Raw genomic sequence first — 26413 nt, forward strand, 5'->3', positions numbered from 1 at the left:
GACGAACAAAATGTCATTTGATTTTGATTTGATGGGTATAGTCAAACAGGGGAAGATCTTACCCTCTGAAGCCTAGTTGTGCACAGGTCTGGTCAGCCAGTCCCTTGTTCCAGCCATTGTAACACACAGGGAGGAAACTTCCAGCGCTGTTTGTCTTCACCTGGAGAGCCCCGTTCGACCCGAACCTTACTGGATAATACACAGATGCATCACTCAATTAGAACATCACTGGATCACACAGATGCATCACTCAGTTAGAACATTATAAATCAATTACAGATCCAGAAAGGTTGCTTCTCTTTTTGTTACTGACAACAAAAACTAGGTGTAGCTACAGGGGTACTGACAACAATTGGTCTCATCACTGCCCAGTTTGCATTCCTGTCGGGCATCACACTCCACAGTGTTGGAGGGACAGCTGTCTTTCTCCATCTCGCTGGGCTGGTAGTTTGGAACCACCAAGACTCGGCCAAACTGAGCAATCAGGGGAGAAGGGCCTTGGTCAGGGAGGTGACCAAGAACCCGATTGTCACTCTGACAGAGCTCCAGAGTTCCTCTGTGGAGATGGGAAAACCTTCCAGAAGGACAACCATTTCTGCAGCACTCCACCAATCAGGCCTTTATGGTAGAGTGGCCAGACAGAAGCCACTCCTCAGTAAAAGGCACATGCCCGCTTGGAGTTTGTCAAAAGGCACCTGAAGTACTCGCAGACCATGAGAAACAAGATTCTCTGGTCTGATGAAAACAAGATTGATCTCTTTGGCCTGAATGCCGAGCGTCACATCTGGAGGAAACCTGGCACCATCCCTACGGTGAAGCATGGTGGTGGCAGCATCATGCTGTAGGGATGTTTTTCAGTGGCAGGGACTGGGAGACTAGTAAGGATTGAGGGAAAGATGAACGGAGCAAAGTACAGAGAGATCCTTGATGAAAACCTGCTCCAGAGCGCTCAGGGCCTCAGATTGGGGCGAAGGTTTACCTTCCAACAGGACAACGACCCTAAGCACACACCCAAGACGACACAGGAGTGGCTTCGGGACAAGTCTCAGAATTTCCTTGAGTGGCCCAGCCAGAGCCAGGACTTGAACCCGATCGAACATCTCTACAGAGACCTGAAAATAGCTGTGCAGCGACACTCCCCATCCAACCTGACAGAGCTGGAGAGGATCTGCAGAGAAGAATGGGAGAAACTCCCCAAATACAGGTGTGCCAAGCTTGTAGTGTCATACCCAAGAAGACTCGAGGCTGTAATCGCTGCCAAAGGTGCTTCAACAAAGTACTGAGTAAAGGGTCTGAATACTCATGTAAATGTGATATTTCAGCTGTTTTTGCTTTGTCATTATGGAGTATTGTGTGTAGATTGATGAGGGGAAAAAACGATTTAATCCATTTTAGAATAAGGCTGTAACGTAATAAAATGTGGCAAAAGTGAAAGGGTCTCAATACTTTCCGAATACACTGTATGTATGGCTGCATTTCAGATACATTTTTGAACATTTGAATGTTGCAGTGATAGGACCTAGGCCTAGTGTTTGAGCGAGCGATAGAGAAAATTGTTTTGATAGCAAGCCCTGATCCCAGTGACTCGACTGCCCCCGCATGAAGAGAAAGAGAACTGCTATTTTTCAGGGATTCACAAGGCTCATTTGAATTTTCTTGAGTGATCAAGATAAGATCCAACATCTGTATGACAAACATTGATATGGGGAATTTGTAAGTCCACGACATGGTCTTGGCAATATTCTAACACACACACCCATCAGCATCACAAGCATGTGGTAAGTGTTGTTATGGTAATGTGAGCAATGCTGAGAAGTGTTGCACCAATATGTCTACTCAGTGGACCCAAACCAAAATCTACTCAGTGGACCCAAACCCGAATGGCAAATTACTGATCAGTGAAACACAACTGAATTTACTAGCAAACATTCAAAGCCGAGATCCAATTCCATAAAATACTCATTTAAATGCCTCAAACTTCTACTAAACTCACATTTAAATAAAAAATGCAAGGTCTATCGAACTTGCAGCCATACCAGGGACAAAACTAGACCTGACAATGTTTTGTCCCCAAACCAAGTAGGAACAACAATGTCCGATGAGTTATAGAAGAGAGTAAATCCACTTACCTGGTCATGTTCCATATGTGTGTGTGGAGGCCTAGTCACTGAGGCCTGGGGTCGGAGGTGGTCTCACTGGGGTCTGGGTCACTTCTACAGGAGAGATTCTATAGCTTCGTAAGTCTCTGTCCAGTCTCTGTCCGTTCCAAAGTGCACTGGTATCCAATCCTCCCTCCCTCCCTCCACCTCCTCCTTTCCTCTTCAATACTGGCCAAACTGGTTCTACCATGGAAAGTGGGTGACACGATTTGTGACACATGCACAACAGGCAGACATGCTTAATTCGTTTTTTTTTAAATGTTGTTTTCTAAAGAGATCATTGGAATTACTAAATACAATTACAATGCAATATCTTATGTTATCTATGAAGATTAAAACAAATTCACTCCATGAATGTTTTGTAAGATTATTATACTTTTTTATTTAAAGACAAGTATACATTGACACATTGAACAAACAATCATCCGATGCATTGCACAATAGTGTTTCTAACACCCGTCAAAAACAAGAATAACACACAAAGCCCAAAAAGCAACCACTTCTACCTCTACCAATGACGCCACAACTAAAATAGCTTATTTGAGTATCTTCCCCACATGAAAAGACACATGTTTGCTGTCATGGATCTGAAATAGACAAAACAGGTACCTTTTCAATACATTTCACATTCTGGATCAAGTGATTTACGTCAGTGTGACAGGTCCTGTAGGAGGATGATTTGTACACACAAGGACTCAACTACAGTTATTTTGGTTACAGGAATAAAGCCATCAATGTCCCAACTGAGGATGTTCTTTTAGAGTAGAACAATTACTATAACTGCTCTACCAAAACCATTAATGCACATGCAACTCTCCTGATGAGAGCATGAGAATAACAAACTAAAAGTACATTGTTTCCTACAGTTGCTTCTCTGTCTTTTACTTTCAATGGAAAAAAGTATTAAAATTACAACAAAGGAGGGGCATTTCTGCTCAACAGGTCAGCAGGGCAGTAGTAGTTTTCACTGGTGCCTGGCCAGAGGTTGTTTCTGTGGACAAAGAGAGAGAGAGAAGGGGGGTCTGACTGTATGACTATGAGTGTTGTGTGTGTGTGTGTGTGTGTGTGTGTGTGTGTGTGTGTGTGTGTGTGTGTGTGTGTGTGTGTGTGTGTGTGTGTGTGTGTGTGTGTGTGTGTGTGTGTGTGTGTGTGTGTGTGTGTGTGTGCGTGCGTGCCAGAAGCCCTCACAAGGATAGTAAACAAGGAAAACCCAGACAAGTAGGGACATTTCGCCGGTCCCCAACAAGGAAAAAGGCTATTTTAGGTTTAGGGATACAATTAGGGTTAGGGTTACAATTAGGGTTAGGGGTTATGTTTAGGGTTAGGAAAAATAGGATTTTGAATGGAAATCAGTTGTTTGGTCCCCGCAAGGATAGTAAAACAAACATGTGTGTGTGTGTGTGCCTGTGTGTGTATCAGATTGTCCACTGTGTTTGGATAGCTCAGACAAATATATTTTTGTATGTACATCTGAATATTATAAAAGCATATAACAAAGACAATGGTAGTGTTCTCTTCTCTTTTCACCTCCAAGTGGCCACATTTTACTACACCTACAGCAGGGCTCTACAACCCTGTTCCTGGAGAGCTACCATCCTGTAGGTTTTCGCTCCAACCCTAATCTAGCGCACCTGATTCTAATAATTAGGTGGTTGATAAGTGGAATCAGGTTTGGATTGGTGCGAAAACCTACAGGAGGATAGCTCTCCGGGAACAAGGTTGGAGGGCCCTGACCTACAGTGACCATTCAATGCATCATCTGCTGTTTCAATTGAGAATTACACATGTGACAGAACAAAATAACCATAACTCCAGGACTGATCAATGAGGAAAATAAAAATGAATGTTGAATTAAATGAGACATGTCATACATCAATAACTCTTTTGTACTATCATTCACCAAACAATTACATTACACACTACATTCTGTCATTCAGGGCTTTACTATAAGAATGTGGATCTCAGTCAGTCCCGTGGAATTGAGGGAAGCCTGCATAGGACTAACAACTAGATACTGTTCTGAGAGAAGAACAGCACATCGGATTTTGGGGTGGAAAATGGCAGTTAAATAGGTGGGTCTACAGTTTTTATTCGACCCTTGGGGGAGTAGGAGTAAGACCAGATACAGGCTCTTCTGTGTCTCTACAGGAGCTGCTGCCTGCACAGACCTTCCGAGGGATTGGGGCTACAGTTAAGCAGAGGCAGGATGTTGATGTACATGTGGGATTGACTCTGCTCCTCTAGGGCCAGGAGGACTGCACTGGGTTATATGGGAGGGATGGGACTGGGGAGGGCAGTGTTAACCACACAGTCTGTATTGTACAGTATGTTCATGAAAACATGTAATGTTCTCTCTTTTTTTGTCTTGGGCTGTTGTATGATAAAGCTATGTTGATAGGTGAATAACAGCCCTAGATGTCAAATAAGTGTGCATTTGACAACCCTGTCAGAGCATGACTGTAAGTCGCTTTGGATAAAAGCGTCTGCTAAATGGCATATTATTATTATTATTATTATAAGTCAAGTAGCTAATGAAAAGAGATATACTGTAAAATAAACCAATAATAAAGATAGTGATGGTATATACCCAAGACATCCCAGTAATATACAGTAAGCACATTTACAGTAAGCACATAAACCTGTTTCACCACATCCCCTCACCATGTACTTTTAGTCTATATGTCAGAATCCAGATAATTTACAGTGGGAGGTGATGCACTCACATAGATCAGTCAATAATATGTACAGTAGTTTACTCAAATGGGATACTAGAATCATCACAGTAGAGATCAATAAGGTATTTTGACAACCATGTGATAGATAGACAAACAGTTGTTACAGGCTTTGGTTTTTCCATTTATATTTCGAGGTTAGACGTTAGCAAGTTAGTACATTAGCACGTGGGGCGCACCGAATGGTGTCACCTCGTTAATCAGCATGTGTTACACCTATGCTGGTTGCCATCCCGTTAGTGGGAAGGTGTTCCAGTTGTTGTTGCTAGTCAACTTTCAGTGGACACCCCCATGAGTGTCTTTCAGAACCCCTCCTAAACCCCACCTGTTTCGTTTGTTGTTAGTCAGTGACTCTCTTTATTAATTCCCCCTTCTGTTTGAGTGACATTTTTGGTTTTCTTGCTGGGGAATGTAACAGTGCTGGGCCTGCAGTGCTGTAGTATAATTAAAGACGGTGGATAAATGAAACGTCCCACTCAGGCCGGTCAACATTGAAAATAAATTGTCACAGTTCTGGTCTGCTTAAAGGGCTACTGTACTTCCTGATTTGGCCTCGTTTTAGATTTGGTTTATTAAGAAACGCTAGCGGCCATGACTGAATTCAAACTTCAGTTGGTTTCGGGGTGTGGCTTGATGGTGTCTCGTGTGTTCACAGGTGGGAAGAATTAGCTAAATTATTGCGCCAATTTGCTTCAGCTGTGGCAAAGTTGGTTAGACTTTGGCTAGCCTCTGAGGTTAGTTGGGAACCGTCAATTTACACAATGTAAATTACAATTTATAGTTGCTTTGATGTTGTCAATGGGGCAGTTGCTCTGTACAGTGAGGGAGTTATTTTACACTGGCCTGGTTTTTTAACCCGGGCCTGTCACCGGGCGAAAGCGGGGAGGGAGGAGCACCCTTCTCAAATCAAACAGTAATCTGCACCAGTCGGTCATGTTGTCAACAAGGCAGCATGGTGCATCGCCCAGGAACATACCTCTTTTCCATAAAATAAATGTTTGGATTTTCAAATTAGTTTTAATTGGGAAGGCAGATAAAGCGTTTTTATCAAAAGTAATAACTTTTGCATAAGAAAAACATTTATCCTACTAATTACTACACATGCTTAATTACTTCACTTTTGTTTTGAGCCGACTTTGCTGTCGGACGGCGCAGGCACCTGGATCACGCCAGGGAGGCAGCCTGGTTCCAAATCAAATGCAATCAACTTTCAGCAGATGCAAAACACACCTACACAGGCGTGATTAATCGAACCCCCTCATTAGCAGCTGGGTCTGGTCTGCTTAGCTAATTGACTGTATATGAACCAGAAAAAAAGGAGCAAGTGAGATGTCTCACCTCCTTACACCAAACTGATTAGCAAAGGTCCCGCCCTGACTGCTGATTGGTGACTAGGTCACAGGAAATGGTTGTGAGAGTAATGGCATTGTGGCATCTTTCTGTTTGAAGGCTGTTTTCTAGAGCTTGGCAGAAGCCCCACCTGACTCCTCTGGAGAGAAGCTGATAGAGAGAACAGCAGAGCTGAGCGAGGACAGCCTGGTGGGCGCATGGTAAGATATGAGAAAGGGACATACTAACTGTACGTTTCACTCTACAAGTGTATTTAATGACAAATGTAGATTTGCATGAAAATGTTTGAGGTTCAGATACTGTTTCTACTGTTGAGCCTCTTTGCCCCCCTCACACTACTGTTAAGAGCACCAAGCACAAGCCCACACATTTAGACCTGTCTCTAGGTGAGTTAAAACAGATTGCTGTACAGTATATTACCTGGAGTAGCACATACTGTAGCCTTATTATTATTATTATTATTATTATTATTAGTGCCCAAATAGGAGCAGAACGTTTAATTTTGTATATATTTTTTTACAACTCACATCTTACTTCCTTAACTGTCCTCACCTCTCTCACACGATTACGGTGGCCCGGCGGGACCAAGGAAACCAGGGGCCTAAGAAGAAGATGACCCCTATCACTGTGTTGTGTACTGTTCACACTGGGGATATTGGCAGTGGGCGCTTACTTCAGTATGTCCCCCCTCCATCTCATGTCTCCAAAAACGTTAACTACAGTTAAAGTCTGGAGTTTCTCTAAATCATATTCCTGTTGTAATGTCGCTTGTATCGTAAAATTGTACCACTGTCAACCTTCTGATTCTTTTTTCCCCCCCCTGTCATTCTCTCCACCCCTCTCCTTTCTCTTTCCATTCTATATCTTCCACTCCTATGCTCCAGTCTGGGATATTGTCGACAGCAAGTTCTTCTTCTGCTCCCAGACGTTGAAGTTCATTGATGGGAAAGCAGACTGTGTCGGTAAAGAGGATGAGCTCACTTGTGTCCAGCCAACCGGCCAATGCCACTTTCCAAGGCAAGACCAACAGCACCACCCTCCACCTCTTCCATCTGTTTACCTTTTCTCTATCATCTTCCTCTCCTCTCACCATACCTCTCTCTGCCTCTTTCTCTTAAAGGGGCACTCTACAGTTGCAACATACATTTTTGGACTTATAAATGAATGATATATACCCATTGATTCTTGAAGAATATAACTTATCAGTGCCTCTTGAGCTGAGTTTAACTATTGTACCCCATTCGAACATAAAATATACTTTAAGCTTGTTTTATGCCAATATTTGTTAACAAAGTAAATATAAACAAACATTATATAGCCTTAAAACATGGTTCAAAATATAATTTTGATATCATGGAGGTCAGTCCTTGCATCATAGCTCTGTCCACGATTTTTAGTGGTTACATTTCTCTAGCCCCATCCCTCAGCTTTTACTGAAACGGATGGGGAATTGGCTTTATTGTTTCAACAGCCAATTGCTCCTTTATCTCATCCTCCTCTCTTTCTGCTCAGTGCGGTTGGTGGGTAAGAACATGGTTCTACAGGTGTTCAATGTGGAAGCTGGATGGAGCGCCGTGTGTGCAGACGACTGGAGAACCACACCCATCGCCTGTCAGCAGCTGGGATACACACAGTAAGATGAGAGCTCATCATTCTTCTTCTATTCCGTCAGATGCATACCGTTATATGCATCTACTGTATACACTCCCCTATGTATTTATTTGGACAGTGAAGCTAAAACTTTTAATTTGGCTTTATACTCCAGCATTTTGGATTTGAAATCAAATTTTTCAATTGAGGTGACAGTAAAGAATGTAACCTTTTATTTGAGGGTATTTTCATACATATGTTTGACCGTTTAGAAGTGAAAGCATTTTATGTATCTAGTCCCCCCATTTTGAAGGTGTCATGAGTATTTGGACAAATTCACTTGTGTATTAAAGTGTGATATTTGGTCCCCTATTCCTTGCACGCAATGACTATCAAGCTTGTGACTCTACAAACTTGTTTGATGTATTTGCAGTTTGTTTTGGTTGTTGTGCCTAATATTAATTATTAGTAAATGTATTGTCATTTTGGAATCACTTTTATTGTAAATAAGAATAGAATGTCTCTGAACACTTCTACATTAATGTGGATGCTACCATGATAACGGAAAATCATGAATTATGGGTTTATAGTGCAGTCAGCCATAGTAGTACGGCACCCCTGGAGCAAATTAGGGTTAAGTGCCTTGCCCAAGAGCACATCGACAGATTTTTCACCTTGACAGCTCAGGTATTTGAACCAGCAACCTTTTTGGTTACTGGCCCAACGCTCTAACTGCTGGGCTACCTGCCGCCTATTTTAGATACCCTAATTTAGGCACTTTGTCGTGGTTTGTTTTTATGTTGTGCAGTGATTTACATTAGCCAATGTCTTGACTGTCTCCAGACACCATCCGCCCAGTGTGCCTGCCCCACCCCCCCTCCATAGCCTGCCTTGAAGGCAGGAGACCCCCTAGTGGTGACTGGCTGGGGCTTCCAGCAGGAGAAAGGTGAGCCTGGGTAGGGCTATCTGTACAGAGCAGAAGGCAGGTCTATAACCAAGCTTAATCATACATCCAATCCATGTTAAACCAGCTAATGTAGACAAAAGCCCCAACAATGATAGCGCGTGTACAAGTTCACACTTCCGTGTCTGACCATTGTCCGTTCAGCTTTCTTGTGGTGTTAGTGTAAGAGGCTACCTGTTATCTCCTCTTCCCCAGGTAAAATCTCCTTAGTCCTGCGGAGCGCCACTGTGTCTCTGATTGACAGGAAAGGGTGTTCCCGCCCCTCCGTCAACGGCCCCTCAATCACTCCCAGAATGCTGTGCGCAGTGAACATGGAGGGCAAAGTGGACTCGTGTCAGGTAAAGCTCCTCCACCAATACACACAGGCCTACAAAATGTCTACCTTTAGTAAGTTTGATAGACTATCACACTGCCAATGCAGTCATACTTTGCATTTATGTCTTCTAATGACATTTCTGTCGCTCTCACTCCCTCTTTCTCTCCCAGGGTGACAGTGGGGGTCCCTTCGTGTTCCTATCCAGGTTTTTTGGCGGCTGGTGGGGGTGGTGAGCTGGGGGGTAGGCTGTGCCCGCTCGGAGAACGCTGGGGTCTATTGCAGAGTATGTGATGGATAACAGATACCTCATTGTTGCATTCCCAGTTTTTACAGATGTCATTGAAATTCCTTACCTGATACGATTTGGTTCTCCTTTTTTTTCCCCAGTACTACTGAAAATCCAGTTTCTCTCGGCGGTAACTAAACTGACTGGTGTTCTTTCTCAATATGCGCTGATTGGATCTGACAAACACATTGCACTGACTCACAATACTGACCTGTGAAGTTTCTTTGTATTCTTATTTTATACTCTCTTTGAGAGATGTAAGTACTGTATGAGGTTTTTTTATGTATGTATTTTAAATGATTTGTTTTAATAAATATGATTTTTGTATTTTTTTATGGTTGATTGATAATGCATTGTCCAATTTTGACCACCAACAAAAAATGACAACGCACGGTTGTATTCAAAAGTTTATTGGATTCTTGTGGCTTTTTATAATAAATAAAAATTGAGCGGATATGCATGATGGAGAGATTACATGGGGGGCATCATTTGAGGGAATAGAAAGAAATGTCTGTACATTCATAAATAATAAAATAAATTGGTCATTTAGCAGACGCTCTTATCCAGAGCGACTTACAGGAGCAATTAGGGTTAAGTGCCTTGCTCATTAGTTGGAAGAGGAATGTGGGACCAAGTGGTCAGTAATGTCTGGGTATATTATAGATTCAAATGTTCTGTTGTCTTAAGTGCAATAATGGATGAGAGGTCACTATTTAATCAACTCCGCTACTACAACTTGGTAAAACAGTGTTCTCATAATTTCCTATCCAGTTTTCTGTACAGTTGTCAAAATAAAGGGTACAAGGAAGACAGTTGGTACTAGGTCATCCAGAACTGTGTAAGGGCATTTCAACAGAACACGTGAGTCACTTTCACAGTTAGGCTTTGTTTAGAGGTTATACATGTAACATTTCCACCTGCAACTAGCGCCAAATGTCAATTACATACCAGTAGTAGCAAAGGAATAGATATCACAAGAATAAAATCTACTTTTTAGAATGCTGCGTGATACTGCAAATTAGTTGTGTACAACTTCCTGTATTACGATTGGTTCTCGTTTGTGAGGTTGACAACAATAGCAAGAACATTAGCAGTACAAAACTTCTAAACTGTACTGTCATTTTTAAGCATTTGTAAGCAGTCTTAAAACAAGAAATTGGATTTATGGCTTAAATCTTACTCCTTTAAATGACATACTGTATATTGCATATCTCCATAGGTTCTAACATTCAGGAACCTTGTAAGGTCTTTTCACACTGGACACCATCTCCACTGAGATTTCTACACATCACAACTGACCTAGACTAGACATGGGAGAAGACACTACTCTGTGCCTTCCAAACATTCACAAAGGGCCAAATATTGTAACAGAAAAAGGGAGGCTAGCTTCCCAGAGTGAGAAGGGGAAGCCTATACATCAGTGCATTACAGGCAAAATAAGTATTCAAATCTGAGCAGCGAGGTCTGCACTACTCTGTACTTCTCCTTTATAGTTAATTGATTGAATAATATAATTGATTGGCCAGAAAATCTGTTAACAGGTGGTGTCACAGGTCTGAACCAGACAGTCCCTGGTTAAAAACAATGAAATATAGCAGTGCTGCAGACCTCAAGGGCTGAAATCAAGCACCATAAGCCTATGTTCCTCATCCAACCTGGATCAGCTCATCAGAACACCATTTCCCATAAGCCACTTTGATTACTGTTGCTCTTGTCATTTTTATTGCTTACATTATAATCACAGTAAAAGGAACTCAAAATCGTTTATTGGAATCCTGCAGTAGCTATAGTCATGTTGCTGTGATGTCAGGGCAGCGTTGTGAAAGCAGAGCCCACTGAGAGAACTGCAGAAGCCTGTCCTACAGTGCGTCTTCCTCTCAGTAGTGGTGTTTGTGTTTGCATAGTATCACTTATCTTAAGAGAGTATGAATCAGCCAGGGATTCAGTGCCACAAGCTCAAAGCAATGTCCAACCAGAGATAGTACATGTACTATTGTCGATGGTCTAACCATGGTGTCTGTCTGTTCTCATCTAAGACAGCGGCCAACTTTACCCTCATGTTAAATATACAGCCATTTACTCACTGCTCCACCGATACAACACATCTCTGTGGTTTACACACATAAATAGCACAGCCAAATAATATACATATCTAAGGTAAAGTGCCCAAAAGACCTTCCTGCTATTGCTACAACCCAGTGCATTTATTTGAAGGGCTATGCCATGGGAACAGCAATACCAGGGCTTGTCCACATTAGAAACAGGTTCAGCAAGTGATTGAGGGAGGTATATTTGTTATGTTTATACAATGACAGATTCAGCAAGTTCCTGGACAATGGACATTGATGTGAACTTCTTCCCTGAACATGGTTTTCCCTAAATTCTGTCACGCACTGGAGGTATTTTGAAAACAATACATTCAGTGAGTTAAACATGCCACTATTGTATCTTGACATTGCAGTTCAGTAGCAATGGGTTTCCATAGTAACTTAGCAACCCGATGACATCCCATTCCTGATCAGATGTTGGTTTCTCAGGGTTATCCCAGTTTGGCACAATAAATGGGCTAAATATGGGATATTAGTTGTGTGTCTATTCTACACTGTCCAGTAAAGATATGTTCCAGTCTTTCACTCTACCTGCAACATAACTGCTGCCCCATGCATCTCTTTATGGTGTAGTTAGTGAAGGTATCCGTAATGACTGTAGCTGATGGATATGCTGAATTTGTGTTGAATCATGAGCCATGAATGAACCATCATAAATTCTGCTGCACTGCAGCTTATGAGTACTTATTGCAGTGTGTAAAAAAATGGGTCTGAGTGAATGTGCTCTGTACAGCAAAGAGAGATCTATTTGTAAGTGACTTACTATAAGAAATGTGGCGGGTATTTCTGTGGGGGGTAGTTAATGTTCAAGCCAGAAGACCCACTTTACCAAATAGTGTGCATAGCCTTGCCAACCATGGTTGGCACACTGGATGTAGTGGGGGTTGGCATGATATGAGGAGATTTAGATCCAGCTTCAAAGCAAATAGAACTTACCACATTACATGTGGTTAAATCTTGGATTCAAGAAAAGAACACAAGAGAGAGTACATGTCTATTGTCAAGCATTGTGTCTCTAAATCTGCCCTGGGGTTTCACATGCTTATAAATGCATTAAAAGGTAATTTGTCTTAAAAGCAGCATTATTAGAGGTTTATTCATTTTTTCTAGGGGGTTGGTTTCAAGGGATTGTCTATAATTTCATTCATCAGCTTGCAGTATTATTCGCTTGCGTTTTGCTGCATTTGGTAAATGGTTTTTCAGTATTTAGTCTTCCCTATCAGCAGAGGAAGATAGAAGCGCTAACAGGCACCAGTGTTTTATATCAAGCAAAGAAAGTGTATTCAGTTCTGAACTGGATCCTTTCTAACTCCTCACCACAGCATCACCCTTTTAGAGACCTTTGTTTCTAAATATTATAAAATAGGCTTAATGAATCACTTTTGATAGGCATAGTTAATATCATTGTATTCTATCTAGACAACACTAGACTAAACTCAACTCTATGTGAATCAGAGCATTACTGAATAGGACTGAAGCTGAATCTGAAGTGGCATAATGTCACTGGAGATTGAATTAGACAGTGAATAATATCCCATATTTTTTTCCACAAAACACAATATTTGAATTTGTAGACAGTTTCAGTTAAGCCCAGGGTAGTGGGGTTGGTGAAGAGAGGAGCAGGATCCAGTACAGTTTAAACAACATTATGACATCGCATTATTCCCCATTTCAAGCGTATTTTCAATTAATACATTTTTTTAAATTATCTTATGAAAAACAGTCCTAGGTTTAAGAGTTTCTTTTAAACAATATATCAACTTGAACATATGGGGGCGGTTTCCCGGACACAGCCTAAGCTTATTGGACTAACAAACACTTTCAATGAAGAATCTCCATCAGACGTGCTTCTCAGTCCAAAAAACCTGCCCAAGAAACCTGCCCATGGAGTCACATGAGTGCGTACACATGTTTGTGCATGTAAATATATGCATAGATATAACTGTATATTTATATATGGATGTACATACATGCAAGTACTCTCATTTCTTCTTTGGTGTCGTTGGTTTTGAAGTTTTGGATCCTGAGACATTGTTTGTTTCATCTGCTGAGGAAGATTGTACAAGGCACTCGATCTTTCTGTGGATGGGAGGAGCAGAGGAGAGAGGAGGGTTAGAAGAGACACCTGCTTTTTCTACGTATTTGACATTGTAGCCCGACTGTATTGATGCTTTAATCCAGTTTGGAGGCACCAATATGAGCTAAAGGTGTTTCTCTGTGTGGATGGCCAGTTCGCTACTCTCTGTGGCCCTATATCTGTCTTACTCACTTCTTCTCCTCGATTTTGAAGAGAACGAAGAGGATGAAGTTCTTCACCAGCATGAAAGTCATCAGCAGGGCGATGGCTCCGCCCACTGCAGAAGCAATTATGATGGTGAGAGTGTTGTCCACCACTCGTACTACCGAGAAGGAACCAGGGAGAGGAGAAGGTAGAGGGTGATCAGACAGACAGTACCTACCTACAGTGCATCGTACACAGCACAACACATCTAGATGTTGTTGCCCATATAGTACCTGACTACCCGCCCTGCCCATTGGCAGCACCAGAGGACCTACAGTATATGATCTGCCTGCAGTAAAGCAAAGAGAACGCTAGTTATTACTCACACTCGTCCACCACGACAAGGGTAAAGATAGCGCTGTGGTTCTTGCCCTTCTCTTTGGGGTTGCGTCCGAAGCAGGTGTACTGGCCCTCGTCCTCGAAGGTGATGTTCGAAAGCAGGATGGAGATGTTGTTGTGATCACTGGTGCCGATAAACTCCACCCGCTCCCGGTAGATACTCACTGGATGGGGATCCATCCCGTCTGACGGAATCACAGACTCACACACCTGAGAGGACCAGGCAGTCGTCAATCATCTGACACTCACAATATCTGACCACAACTCCAATCAAACACTCACATTAGAGATATAACTTACTGATGCAGAAAACCATTGATCTTCACCCCCTAAATTAGAACACTTGAAAATATAACCTCCCCACACTGACTTTGAATATCCCAGCCCTGCCGCTATCTGTGTGAGATCGGAGCTGACATAAATGACAGTAGTTGTGTGGCTGCTGTTGTTGCAGTGGGCCAGGGCAGCTCTGACCCACCTTCTGCATAGTGCCGTTGTCGTTGTACTGCCAGTTGAAGTAAAGGTTTTTGATGCCGATACAGCTGGCGTAGGTGCAGGGTAGCACCACAGTACTGCCATTCAACGCCTCCAGGAACGGGACCTTCCCTGTGGACATCTCCAGGCCCTGAGCAGACCACACACCTGGGAGGGATAATTTAAAAGGTAGTACACAATACTACTGAGAAATACAGAAAGGGAAAAGACAACACACACCTGAGTAAGAAATTAAAGTACACAGTCTACTCATGTGGTTTCAACATTTCAATGGATACTGTTTCCAGAATTAAATCCTTCCTGAAATATCATCTATTTTACTTAACAAGTGCATAACAAGCCAGCTCCTCTCTTTTACAACCCTGTCAAATTGTGCTGCACTCTGTGAGGGGGAAGGGAGAGGGAGAGAGGGAGAGAGAGAGAGAGAGAGAGAGAGAGAGAGAGAGAGAGAGAGAGAGAGAGAGAGAGAGAGAGAGAGAGAGACTTTCTTGCAAGCTCTAAAACCAACAATGCAGTTATCAATAACAATATAATACAAAAAATAACATAAGCAGGAAATGTAGGACATTTTAAACTTGTGGTGTTCGTGAGCTTTTAAAAAGGCGTCTAAAATGTGTAATTTCCCCTTTGAAATGAAAAATGTATCAACCCCTACAAAAAATGTCCATTAATTTTTATCCACATAATAATTTACATTTCCTGTTGCTGCAGGATTATTTTCCTGCTGTAGCAAACTTGCTCAAATTAAGATCCTACATCTGTATGTACAGTTATTGTGTGTGTGTGTGTGTGTCTGTGTGTGTGTGTGTGTGTGTGTGTGTGTACGTGTGTGTGTGTGTGTGTGAGAGAGGTGGCGATGGGGTGAGATTGTGTTTCTCTAAGCGGGAGGTAAGCTTTGATTCTTCTTTATATGGTGTCGAATAAAGCTTAAACCATGTATTTAGATTGTAGGTAGGTATGGTAGTTAGGTATTGTAGGTAGTTTATCTAGGTAGTTATTGTAGGTAATTATTGTAGGTAAGTATTGTATTCGGCTGAGCCCGGTGAAGCACGAGGCTAGCTAACCCATTACCTGGACCAATAAAGCTAGCTAGCTAGCGGGTAGCTACTGGTAACTATTAGCAACTGTGGATAGTTGTTTCCAATGTTATTTCACGCTTAAGAGTACCTGTAATTATGCCAGCTAGCTACCTACCATTCAGCTGTTTTTCTAACTTCATTATCTGAAGCGTTAACGGGACAGACGCGAACTGGCTAAATCGATTCAGTAGCTAGCTTTACACTTAACTAGCTAACAGTAGCTACTAAGGGTAAGTTATAACCTACATATATTTTTATTTTATTTTTACATACTGGTAACCAGAGTCGTTCAAAAGGAATTCAAGACATGGGTGACTAGTTAACGTTAGCTTGGCTCTCTCTGTGTGTTTCATACCGTGGGAGGAGGGGTTGGTTCGTTGACAGAGAGCATTGGCTAGCTAATATGCTAACTATTCTACTGTCAAAACGAACCCCAAAACTTTACACAACGTTAGACATGACACAAATGATCTGTTTAGCGTGTTAACACACTATTGGTAGTTTGTTATAACCGAGTATTGGTGCTAAACCGTGTTATTGGAAGCTAGCATGCTAGTTAGCTATGGCGTCATAGGATACGGTGCCCTGGGCGGTTTTCACGGAAGAACACTGTACCAAATTAGCTAGCTGAATAAACTAAGTTAGAGTCTATTCCTAGAAAACATTGAACCGCTGTAGTTTACAACAATTATAATTTCTAAAGTGGAAGTTGGGAGAGTTATATTTGAGTGTTTCAGTGAAACGTAAGTGAGGGAGGCCCCACTCTCTCGCTTTCCCAGATGTTTAGTTAATTTCATTCCGATCTCCTTTGCATTATTGTAGCCTTTTCTGTAGCCTGTCAACTATGTGTCTGTCTATCCCTGTTCTCTCCTCTCTGCACAGGCCATACAAACGCTTCACACCGCGTGACTGCTGCCACCCTAATCTGGTGGTCCCTGCGCGCACGACCCACGTGGAGTTCCAGGTCTCCGGCAGCCTCTGGAACTGCCGTTCTGTGGCCAACAAGGCAGAGTTCATCTCAGCTTATGCTACCCTCCAGTCCCTCGACTTCTTGGCGCTGACGGAAACATGGATTACCACAGAAAACATTGCTACTCCTACTGCTCTTTCCTCGTCTGATCATGTGTTCTCGCATACCCCGAGAACATCTGGTCAGCGCGGCGGTGGCACAGGAATCCTCATCTCTCCCAAGTGGACATTCTCTCTTTTCCCCCTGACCCATCTGTCTATCTCCTAATTTGAATGCCATGCTGTCACAGTTACTAGCCCATTCAAGCTTAACATCCTTATAATTTATCGCCCTCCAGGTTCCCTTGGAGAGTTCATCAATGAGCTTGACGCCTTGATAAGTCCCTCACAGTTCTGGGTGACTTTAACCTCCCTACGTCTGCCTTTGACTCATTTCTCTCTGCCTCCTTCTTTCAACTCCTTTACTCTTTTGACCTCACCCTCTCACCGTCCCCCCCTACTCACAAGGCAGGCAATATGCTTGACCTCATCTTTACTAGATGCTGTTCTTCTACTAATCTCACTGCAACTCCCCTCCAAGTCTCCAACCACTACTTTGTATCCTTTTCTCTCTCGCTCTCCTCCAACACTACTCACTCTGCCCCTACTCAGATGGTAATGTGCCGTCACAACCTTCGCTCTTTCTCTCCCGCTACTCTCTCCTCTTCCATCCTATCATATCTTCCCTCTGCTAAATCCTTCTCCCTCCGATCTCCTGATTCTGCCTCCGCAACCCTCCTCTCCTCCCTTTCTGCATCTTTTGACTCTCTATGTCCCCTATCCTCCCGGCCGGCTCAGTCCTCCCCTCTTGCTCCGTGGCTTGACGACTCATTGCGAGCTCACAGAACAGGGCTCCGGGCAGCCGAGCGGAAATGGAGGAAAACTAGACTCCCTGTGGACCTGTCATCTTTTCACTCCCTCTCTACATTCTCTTCCTCTGTTTCTGCTGCTAAAGCCACTTTCTACCACTCTAAATTTCAAGCCTCTGCCTCTAACCCTAGGAAGCTCTTTGCCACCTTCTCATCCCTGCTGAATCCTCCTCCTCCACCCCCTCCCTCCTCCCTCTCTGTGGATGACTTCGTCAACCATTTTGAAAAGAAGGTTGACGACATCCGATCCTCATTTACTAAGTCAAATGACACCGCTGGTCCTGCTCACACTGCCCTACCCTTTGCTTTGACTTCTTTCTCCCCTCTCTCTCCAGATGAAATCTTGCGACTTGTGACGGCCGGCCGCCCAACAACCTGCCTGCTTGACCCTATCCCCTCCTCTCTTCTCCAGACCATTTCCGGAGAACTTCTCCCTTACCTCACCTCGCTCATCAACTCATCCTTGACCGCTGGCCATATCCTCAAAAAACCTACACTCGATCCATCCGATGTCAACAACTACAGACCAGTATCCCTTCTTTATTTTCTCTCCAAAACTCTTGAGCGTGCCGTCTCTAGCCAACTCTCCTGCTATCTCTCTCAGAATGACCTTCTTGATCCAAACCAGTCAGGTTTCAAGACTGGTCATTCAACTGAGACTGCTCTTCTCTGTGTCACGGAGGCTCTCTGCACTGCTAAAGCTAACTCTCTCTCCTCTGCTCTTATCCTTCTAGACCTATCTGCTGCCTTTGATACTGTGAACCATCAGATCCTCCTCTCCACCCTCTCTGAGTTCGGCATCTCCGGCGCTGCTCACTCTTGGATTGCGTCCTACCTGACAGGTCGCTCCTACTAGGTGGCGTGGCGAGAATCTGTCTGCACCACGTGCTCTCACCACTGGTGTCCGCCAGGGCTCAGTTCTAGGCCCTCTCCTATTCTCTCTATACACCAAGTCACTTGGCTCTGTCATATCCTCACATGGTCTCTCCTATCATTGCTACGCAGACGACACACAATTCATTTTCTCCTTTCCCCCTTCTGATAACCAGGTGGCGAATCGCATCTCTGCATGTCTGGCAGATATATCAGTGTGGATGTCGGATCACCACCTCAAGCTGAACCTCGGCAAGACGAAGCTGCTCTTCCTCCCGGGGAAGGACTGCCCGCTCCATGATCTCGCCATCACGGTTGACAACTCCATTGTGTCCTCCTCCCAGAGTGCAAAGAACCTTGGCGTGACCCAGGACAACACCCTGTCGTTCTCCGCTAACATCAAAGCGGTGACCCGATCCTGCAGGTTCATGCTCTACAACATTTACACCTTACACAGACACTTGAAACCCTACCTCTTTAAGGAATACCTGGAATAGTATAAAAGTAATCCTTCTACCTTCCCCTCCCCCACAAAAAAAAGTGGTTGTCCCACTGGCTATCATAAGTTGAACGCACCAATTTGTAAGTCGCTCTGGATAAGAGCGTCTGCTAAATGACGTAAATGTAAATGAGTGTGTGTAGTATTTTATTACAGTGTTTGGGATGTTGTGAGGCCATTTAACTCAATGCAGGCTCATTAAACTCAGTAATTAGCAAATGATTTCGGGCTCATCTCCCCTTTAAGGGAATCCAAAAAATGCAGGTCCCACCACCTCTTTAACACAATCCAGATAATGCCAACACCAACACTTCTCAAGTGGACCTAAAGATGATGGATGGTTAGTCTGGGTACATACACTCACTGGGACTATACAGTAATGCTGCTCACACACTTTCTCCCTCTGCCCAGTCTGTCCTCTCCTCAAATTCACTAAACGATAGTATTAACTGTCCTGTCTGTCCCTTTCTATCCCATTTTCTCTTGCTCTGTTTTTCCTCTGCAGCCCCCATTCCTGAACATTTTTCCTCCCTCTCTGTTTTTACATCACACCTCAGCTGTGTGACACATCATCAATAACCAACTCAAGGTCAGGTTTGGACAAGCCCATCCCCCTGCAGTTTGGGATAATACATGGCTGTAAACTCCAGTGAGGGCTGCACAGTGGGGGAGCAAAATGACTCCTTCACTCACAGACTCCTTCCCTCTTTTTCTCTTTCACATACACACACACACACACACACTATCTCTCTCTGCCCCAATGCAGCACAGTAATGCTGCAGAAACTCACACAGGGGTCGTTCCACCTCAAAAAGCACAAGAAAGAGGATTTCGACACCCACCATCTCAGAGTGTTCTGAAATTGTTTCTGTTGTTAGATTAGCATTTTTGCAACATTATTTTGTTGAAATATAATTTGATCTCTGAGAAATTAAGCTAATTGATTGCAATTTATAGGATTCATATAATATTCAATAAATATAGCACCTAACATCCGATTTGGGCCCAACTTTTTTCTTACAATGAGTTAGACATGAGGAATCCAAAGAAATTGTCAAAAGCCACCCTCCACAACCCACGCCAATCCCACTCCAACAACGAGTATATAGTATCAGTTCTCTATGTCTGACAAGTAGTATGAGAACTGTTTCTTCATCCTATGTAATGTATTTCCAATTAATTTTGTGTTTTTTCCCCTGTTCAGAGACATTTGTCATTGGAATTGTTAGGTTTATGTCCCATCCTACATCTTGATATTACCAGGTTTAGATTAGATTAGATTTAGTTTGCCTCCCGAGTGGCGCAGCGGTCTAAGTGCTTGAGGCGTCACTACAGACCTGGGTTCGATCCCAGGCTTTATCACATGACCGGGAGTCCCATAAGGCGGCGCACAATTGGCCCAGCGTCGTCCGGGTTAGGGGATGGTTTTGCCAGCAGGGCTTCACTTGGCTCATTGCGCTCTAGTGACTCCTTGTGTGGCGGCCGGGACGCCTGCAGGCTGACTTCGGTCGTCAGTTGAACAGTGTTTCCTCTGACACATTGGTGCGGCTGGCTTCCGGGTTAAGCGGGCGGGTGTTAAGAAGCGCTGTTTGGCGGGTCATGTTTCGGAGGACGCATGATTCGACCTTCGCCTTTCCCGAGCCCGTTGGGGAGTTGCAGCGATGAGACAAGATCAACATTTTGGAGAAAAAGTGTGTAAAATACAAAAATATATAAAATATATTAGATTTAGTTTATTAGTGATATGTACAGGGGCGCAGATGTAATTGCAGGGTACATTGAAAATCTTATGCTCCGGGCTCCAACAGTGCAGGTAAACAAGACAAAAAAAGGTCCTGACCACTAGATGGTGTCTCAAAATGGACAAACAGTACTGTTGCCACTTCTTTTGTCATTTTTCAAGTAAAGGTCTTTTAAGGGAGTATGCGAGCACACTTGTTTGGTTTGGTAGCTGAGTTTGGCTAGGCGCCAGCCGAATGGAAGCATGCTGACACCTTCACAGGGTAAGGAAACTAATATGTAATTTTGTAATTTGGGTGAACTATCCCTTTAACATTGAAGGGGGGTTCTTTCAAATTAAAATTAAAGTAGAAACAGCACCATCTAGTGGTCAGAACCTGGTAATATCAGGATGTAAGTTGGACTTCCATGACTAATTTCTCTGAAAAGGGGGGGAACACAAAATTCACTGAGAATACATTACATAGGATGAAGAAACTATACTCAGAGCCGCAGCTCCATACTACTTGTCAGACATAGAGAAATTATACAGTATCCTCATTGTTAGGGTGGGATTGGTGTGGTGGGTCCGTGGGTGGGTTTTTCAACAAAATAATGTTGCAGGAATGCTAAAGTTATCCGTTTGTAACTACAGAATAATCTGAGATAGTGGGTGTCATGGCTTGCTGGAATGAAATGGAACGACCCACAGGGCAGAGATCGATCTCTCTCTCTCTCTCTCTCTCTCTCTCTCTCTCTCTCTCTCTCTCTCTCTCTCTCTCTCTCTCTCTCTCTCTCTCTCTCTCTCTCTCTCTCTCTCTCTCTCTCTCTCTCTCTCTCTCTCTCTCTCTCTCTCTCTCTCTCTCTCTCTCTCTCTCTCTCTCTCTCTCTCTCTCTCTCTCTCTCTCTCTCTCTCTCTCTCTCTCTCTCTCTCTCTCTCATTGTGATTCTGCATCTGGGTTTGAACTAGGTACCACAGCCACAAAATCAGATTCCACAGCCACAGTAAAATATTGGCTACAAAAATGTGCTTTTTGGTCTTAATTTAATGTTAAGGTTAGGTTTAAAATCTGATTTTAAGAAGATAAATTGTGGAAATGGGCAGAGTTTAGTCATAATTATGACTTTGTGGCTGTGTAAACTAGTGACAACCCTGCATCTGTCTGTCTGTATATTTTCTCTGCTGTTTGGTGACCACTGATATATAGTTGTAACTGAAGATAGTGCAGGTTCTACAGGATATGGCTCAAAGGGGCTGGTTAACCTATATGGACAAATAAGAAGGTAAGAGACAAATCCAGTAAGGTTGACATAATACAGCAAAGACTCAGCCCCATTCCAAATCCCATTCAGAGCCAAACCAGGACATCATACCCCAGGACATTTCACATGGTAATTGTCCCAGAAAAATAAAGGCACCCTGATCCTAGACCCTCCTATGGATTCTGTCAGAAGCAGTCTCCACTGTGTTGCTTATGTAATTACTTTGTTTCCAAACTGTAATTTGTGAGGTTCTCTCTTGTGCTAGGCTTCTAACTGGAACAGTGATACTCTACTTTCTAACCTACATGTGTCTCTTTCAAGAACAATTCTAGCATGAAACCTCATAGACCTACCTGTACAACTATACCATCCATAGAACCAGAACTGAGCACACATCATGAACACTATCTAACATTTTAGACAAAAAATGTTGATAGACTCAGCAAATCCGCTAAACTATGAGCCTACAGTATGTCCTAAATGACCCAGCAATCGTGTGGATATGAAATAGGTGAATTGCAGACACTGAGGCATAATTTGGCTGGAGGGGAGGGACGGGGTGTAATGCTGGACTTGTCCTGCAGTCCTGTTGGCTCAGAGCGTGAGAACCTCAGAGCCTGAACCTGAGCCTGACTGAGCCTGGCTGACAGCTCCTGGTCTGTCCAACTGTTAATAATATGACCATGATATTTCACATAGCAGATGCTGCTGCCATGATACCATCCCTCCCTTCATCTCAGACCAGTCCCCATTACCCCACTGCACTTCCACTGATACCAGCCAACTGCATTATTACTCTATTAACCTGGGTCTGCAGAGGAGCTTCTCGTCACACTGAAATGTTGAAACAAATTGACTCAGAGTTAAAAGCTAAAGAAAAATCTATACAGTAACTCCATGTTGCACAAAAGCTCTTAGTTGTGTGTTTACTGTAAAGGCAAAATAAAATGATGTGTTAAACTGGTAATGTCTGATATCGATAAAGTACTTACAGTGCATTCAGAAAGTATTCAGAAACCTTGATTTTTTCAACATTTTGTTACGTTACAGCCTTATTCTAAAATGGATGAAATAGTTTTTTCCCCTCATCAATCTACACACAATACCCCATAATGACAAAGCAAAAACAGATTTTTAGAAATGTTTGCAAATTTATAAAAAATAAAAAACTGAAAAATCACATTTACATAAGTATTCAGACCCTTTACTCAGTACTTTGTTGAAGCACCTTTGGCAGCGATTACAGCCTAGAGTCTTCTTGAGTATGATGCTACAAGCTTTGCACCCCTGTATTTGGGGAGTTTCTCCCATTCTTCTCTGCAGATCCTCTCAAGCTCTGTCAGGTTGGATGGGGAGTGTCGCTACACAGCTATTTTCAGGTCTCTCCAGAGATGTTAGATCGGGTTCAAGTCCGGGCTCTGGCTGGGCCACTCAAGGACATTCAGAGACTTGTCCCGAAGCCACTGCTGCGTTGTCTTGGCTATGTGCTTAGCGTCGTTGTCCTGTTGGAAGGTGAACCTTCGCCCCAGTCTGAGGTCCTGAGCGCTCTGGAGCAGGTTTTCATCAAGGATCTCTGTACTTTGCTCTGTTCATCTTTCCCTCGATCCTGACTAGTCTTCCAGTCCCTGCAGCTGAAAAACATCTCCACAACATGATGCTGCCACCACCATGCTTCACCGTAGGGATGGTGTCAGGTTTCCTCCAGACATGACGCTTGGCATTCAGGCCAAAGAGTTCAATCTTGGCTTCATCAGACCAGAGAATCTTGTTTCTCATGGTCTGAGAGTCCTTTAGGTGCCTTTTGGCTCCGAACGGGCTGTCATGTGCCTTTTAGTGATGAGTGGCTTCCGTCTGGCCACTCTACCATAAAGGCCTGATTGGTGGAGTGCTGCAAATGACTCTGGAGCTCTGTCAGAGTGACCATTGGGTTCTTCGTCACCTCCCTGACCAAGGCCCTTCTCCCCCGATTGCTCAGTTTGGCCGGGCGGCCAGCTCTAGGAAGAGTCTTGGTGGTTCCAAACTTCTTCGATTTAAGAATGATGGAGGCCATTGTGTTCATGGGGACCTTCAATGCTGCAGAATATTTTTTGTACCCTTCCCCAGATCTGTGTCTTGACACAATTCTGTTGTGGAGCTCTACGGACAATTCCTTCGACCTCATGGCTTGGTTTTTGCTCTGACATGCACTGTCAACTGTGAGACCTTATATAGACAGGTGTATGCATTTCCAAATCATATCCAATCAATTGAATTTACCACAGGTGGACTCCAATCAAGTTGTAGAAACATCTCAAGGATGATCAATGGAAACAGGATGAACCTGAGCTCAATTTAGAGTCTAATTGCAAAGGGTCTGAATACTTATGTAAATAAGGTTTTTCTGTTTTTTATTTTTAATACATTTGCACACACAAAAAACTAACTGTTTCCGCTTTGTCATTATGGGGGTATTGTGTGTAGATTGATGAGAAACATTTTTTATTTAATCCATTTTAGAATAAGGCTGTAACGTTACAAAATGTGGAAAAAGTCAAGGGGTCTGAATACTTTCCGAATGCACTGTATATTCTTTTAGTCCTTTTAATTCTCATGAATACTATTGCTATGATAGAATGCTTGTGCAATAGGCGGCCACTGATAGGTCCTGCATAATAATAATGTGGATGATGTATTTAATGACACACCTCTGAACAGACACTAGCCCACTGCTGCAGCTGCCAGGGCTTTGATCAACTCGGATTCAGGTTGTGAAACAGAGGGGTGTTATGTACACTGAGATTATAAAATCACTATTCTATATGGTAACGTATGCTTAGTTATCCATAAAACATACTTCAGCATACAAACTGACAGCAGTTTCTAGCCACCACACAAATGAAACTCTGATACAACATTTCACCAATCATGCCACATAGTGAAAAGCCAACTGCCACAACGTTGCCTACCATTCTGAAGTGAGAGCAAGATTTTAACTGTGATGAGTCTATTCTATTGAACTGGAGAATCAGCAAATACAGATCGCAAATACAGTAAATGTTTTATAGCACACTACAGGGCAGTTGGGGTCGCGGAATTGGGGAAATTGCTAAAACTTTACTCAACAGAAAGAGAGAGAGGACGACCTGGGAGTGAGAGGTGCAGAGAGAGAGGGATTGGATGAAAGAGAAGTGATATATGACTGAGACAGAGAAGTCTTACTGAGCAGCAAAGTGATGATCAGGCTGGTCCGGGGCCAGGCGGTGTGTGAGGACAACGGACCCCTGGACCTGGGCTCCTCAGCCCCACTCCCCTGAACCTCCATGGCACTCTGATCCCGTCCAAAACACCCCCTGCTGTGGGATCCAGCCCAGGGTCCGTTGGGCTGGAGTTATCCCCTCAGAAACTGGTCAGGTCTGTGTGAACCTGAATCCCCCTGGTGTGGTTGTTCGTTGTGCCTTGGCGACTGATCTGGTCCCAACCGAGGCACCACGTCCCACTGTGTTGTTAGCCAGTCCTGGTTGCGGTGCGTCTTCCTGCCAGCCCCGACCCTCCTGTCAGAAAGAGGGGGGGTGGTACAGACTTAAAAACAAACTCAAGACGAACTAAGTCAATCAACTATAATCATACGGTAAGAGAGAACTCCTAAACTGAGAGAGAAAGAGGAGCAGAAATAGTGAGGATTTAAGAGACAGAGAGAAGAGACACGAGAGAGAGAGAGAGAGAGAGAGAGAGAGAGAGAGAGAGAGGAGAAAGAAAAAGAGAGAGAGTAAAGGGGATGTAAAACACTGTGTGCGCAGCGTGAGACAGTACTGAACTGTACCTCTTCCTGTGGCTGTATTCCCTGAGAAGCCGGACCAGCAGGCTGACTACACAGCACAGCTGAGTCAGTGAGGACGAACACACGGCAGAGCAGAGAGGAGCTGAGCCAGGGGAGAATCACTGCGCACAGCCAGTCAGTCAGGGTGCAGTCAAGGAGATTCTATCAGCCAGCGATTCCTCTGCAGAGAAAGGCGCGATGCAGTCCCAGTCAGAGAGAGAGACAGAGAGAGAGAGAGAGAGAGAGAGAGAGAGAGAGAGAAGAGAGCAAGAGAATGGACAGGAGGAGTGCTGCAGTAACCCTGGTGGCTGGTGGCTGCTGGTTTGGATGGTCCTTTCTCTTCTTCCTGGATAGAAGAGCCCCAGTTTCTTCTTCCTTTTGGCTGCTAGCCTGCCCCTCTGGCTCTCTCTCAACTTTCCCCTGCTCTCTCTCTCTTGGCTCAGTGCCTGCCTGTCCCTCTCTCTTTCTCTCCCTCCCTCCCCCTCTCTCTCTTTCTTTGCCTTCTCCTTCTCCTCCTCCTCGTTACCCCCCTCCCTGTCTGTCTCCCTCTCTCTCTCCCCCTCCCCTCCCCTCTCCTGACTGTGAATGCAGACGCAGGCACTTTTGCCAGAGTGCTTGTGGAGAACAGAGAAAGTTCTGCAGTGCAGGTTGGAGGGTGTTCCGTAACAGAGCGCCAGGGACCCGCTA

The 26413-nt window shown here is 43.7% G+C and overlaps 1 protein-coding gene across 2 annotated transcripts; it reads right to left on the minus strand.

The window, feature by feature from the left end:
* Window positions 1-2598: 2598 nt before the first annotated feature.
* On the minus strand, window positions 2599-26176 carry LOC121573677 (sodium channel subunit beta-4-like). 2 transcript variants are annotated; one of them, XM_041885837.2, is made up of 7 exons: window positions 25730-26176; window positions 25129-25460; window positions 14604-14767; window positions 14113-14335; window positions 13775-13904; window positions 13476-13584; window positions 2599-3150 (listed from the first exon to the last, which is right to left on the minus strand). In XM_041885837.2, the coding sequence occupies exons 2-6, from the start codon at window positions 25229-25231 to the stop codon at window positions 13488-13490; spliced, it is 717 nt and encodes a 238-aa protein (XP_041741771.1). In that variant the 5' UTR covers window positions 25232-25460; window positions 25730-26176; the 3' UTR covers window positions 2599-3150; window positions 13476-13487. The 2 variants fall into 2 exon arrangements, with proteins under 2 accessions (XP_041741771.1, XP_041741770.1); XM_041885836.2 differs by lacking the exon at window positions 2599-3150 and having other exon boundaries at window positions 9792-13584.
* Between the last annotated feature and the right edge of the window lie 237 nt (window positions 26177-26413).

The sequence above is a fragment of the Coregonus clupeaformis genome, chromosome 9, assembly GCF_020615455.1.
Source record: "Coregonus clupeaformis isolate EN_2021a chromosome 9, ASM2061545v1, whole genome shotgun sequence".
Taxonomy (NCBI): domain Eukaryota; kingdom Metazoa; phylum Chordata; class Actinopteri; order Salmoniformes; family Salmonidae; genus Coregonus; species Coregonus clupeaformis.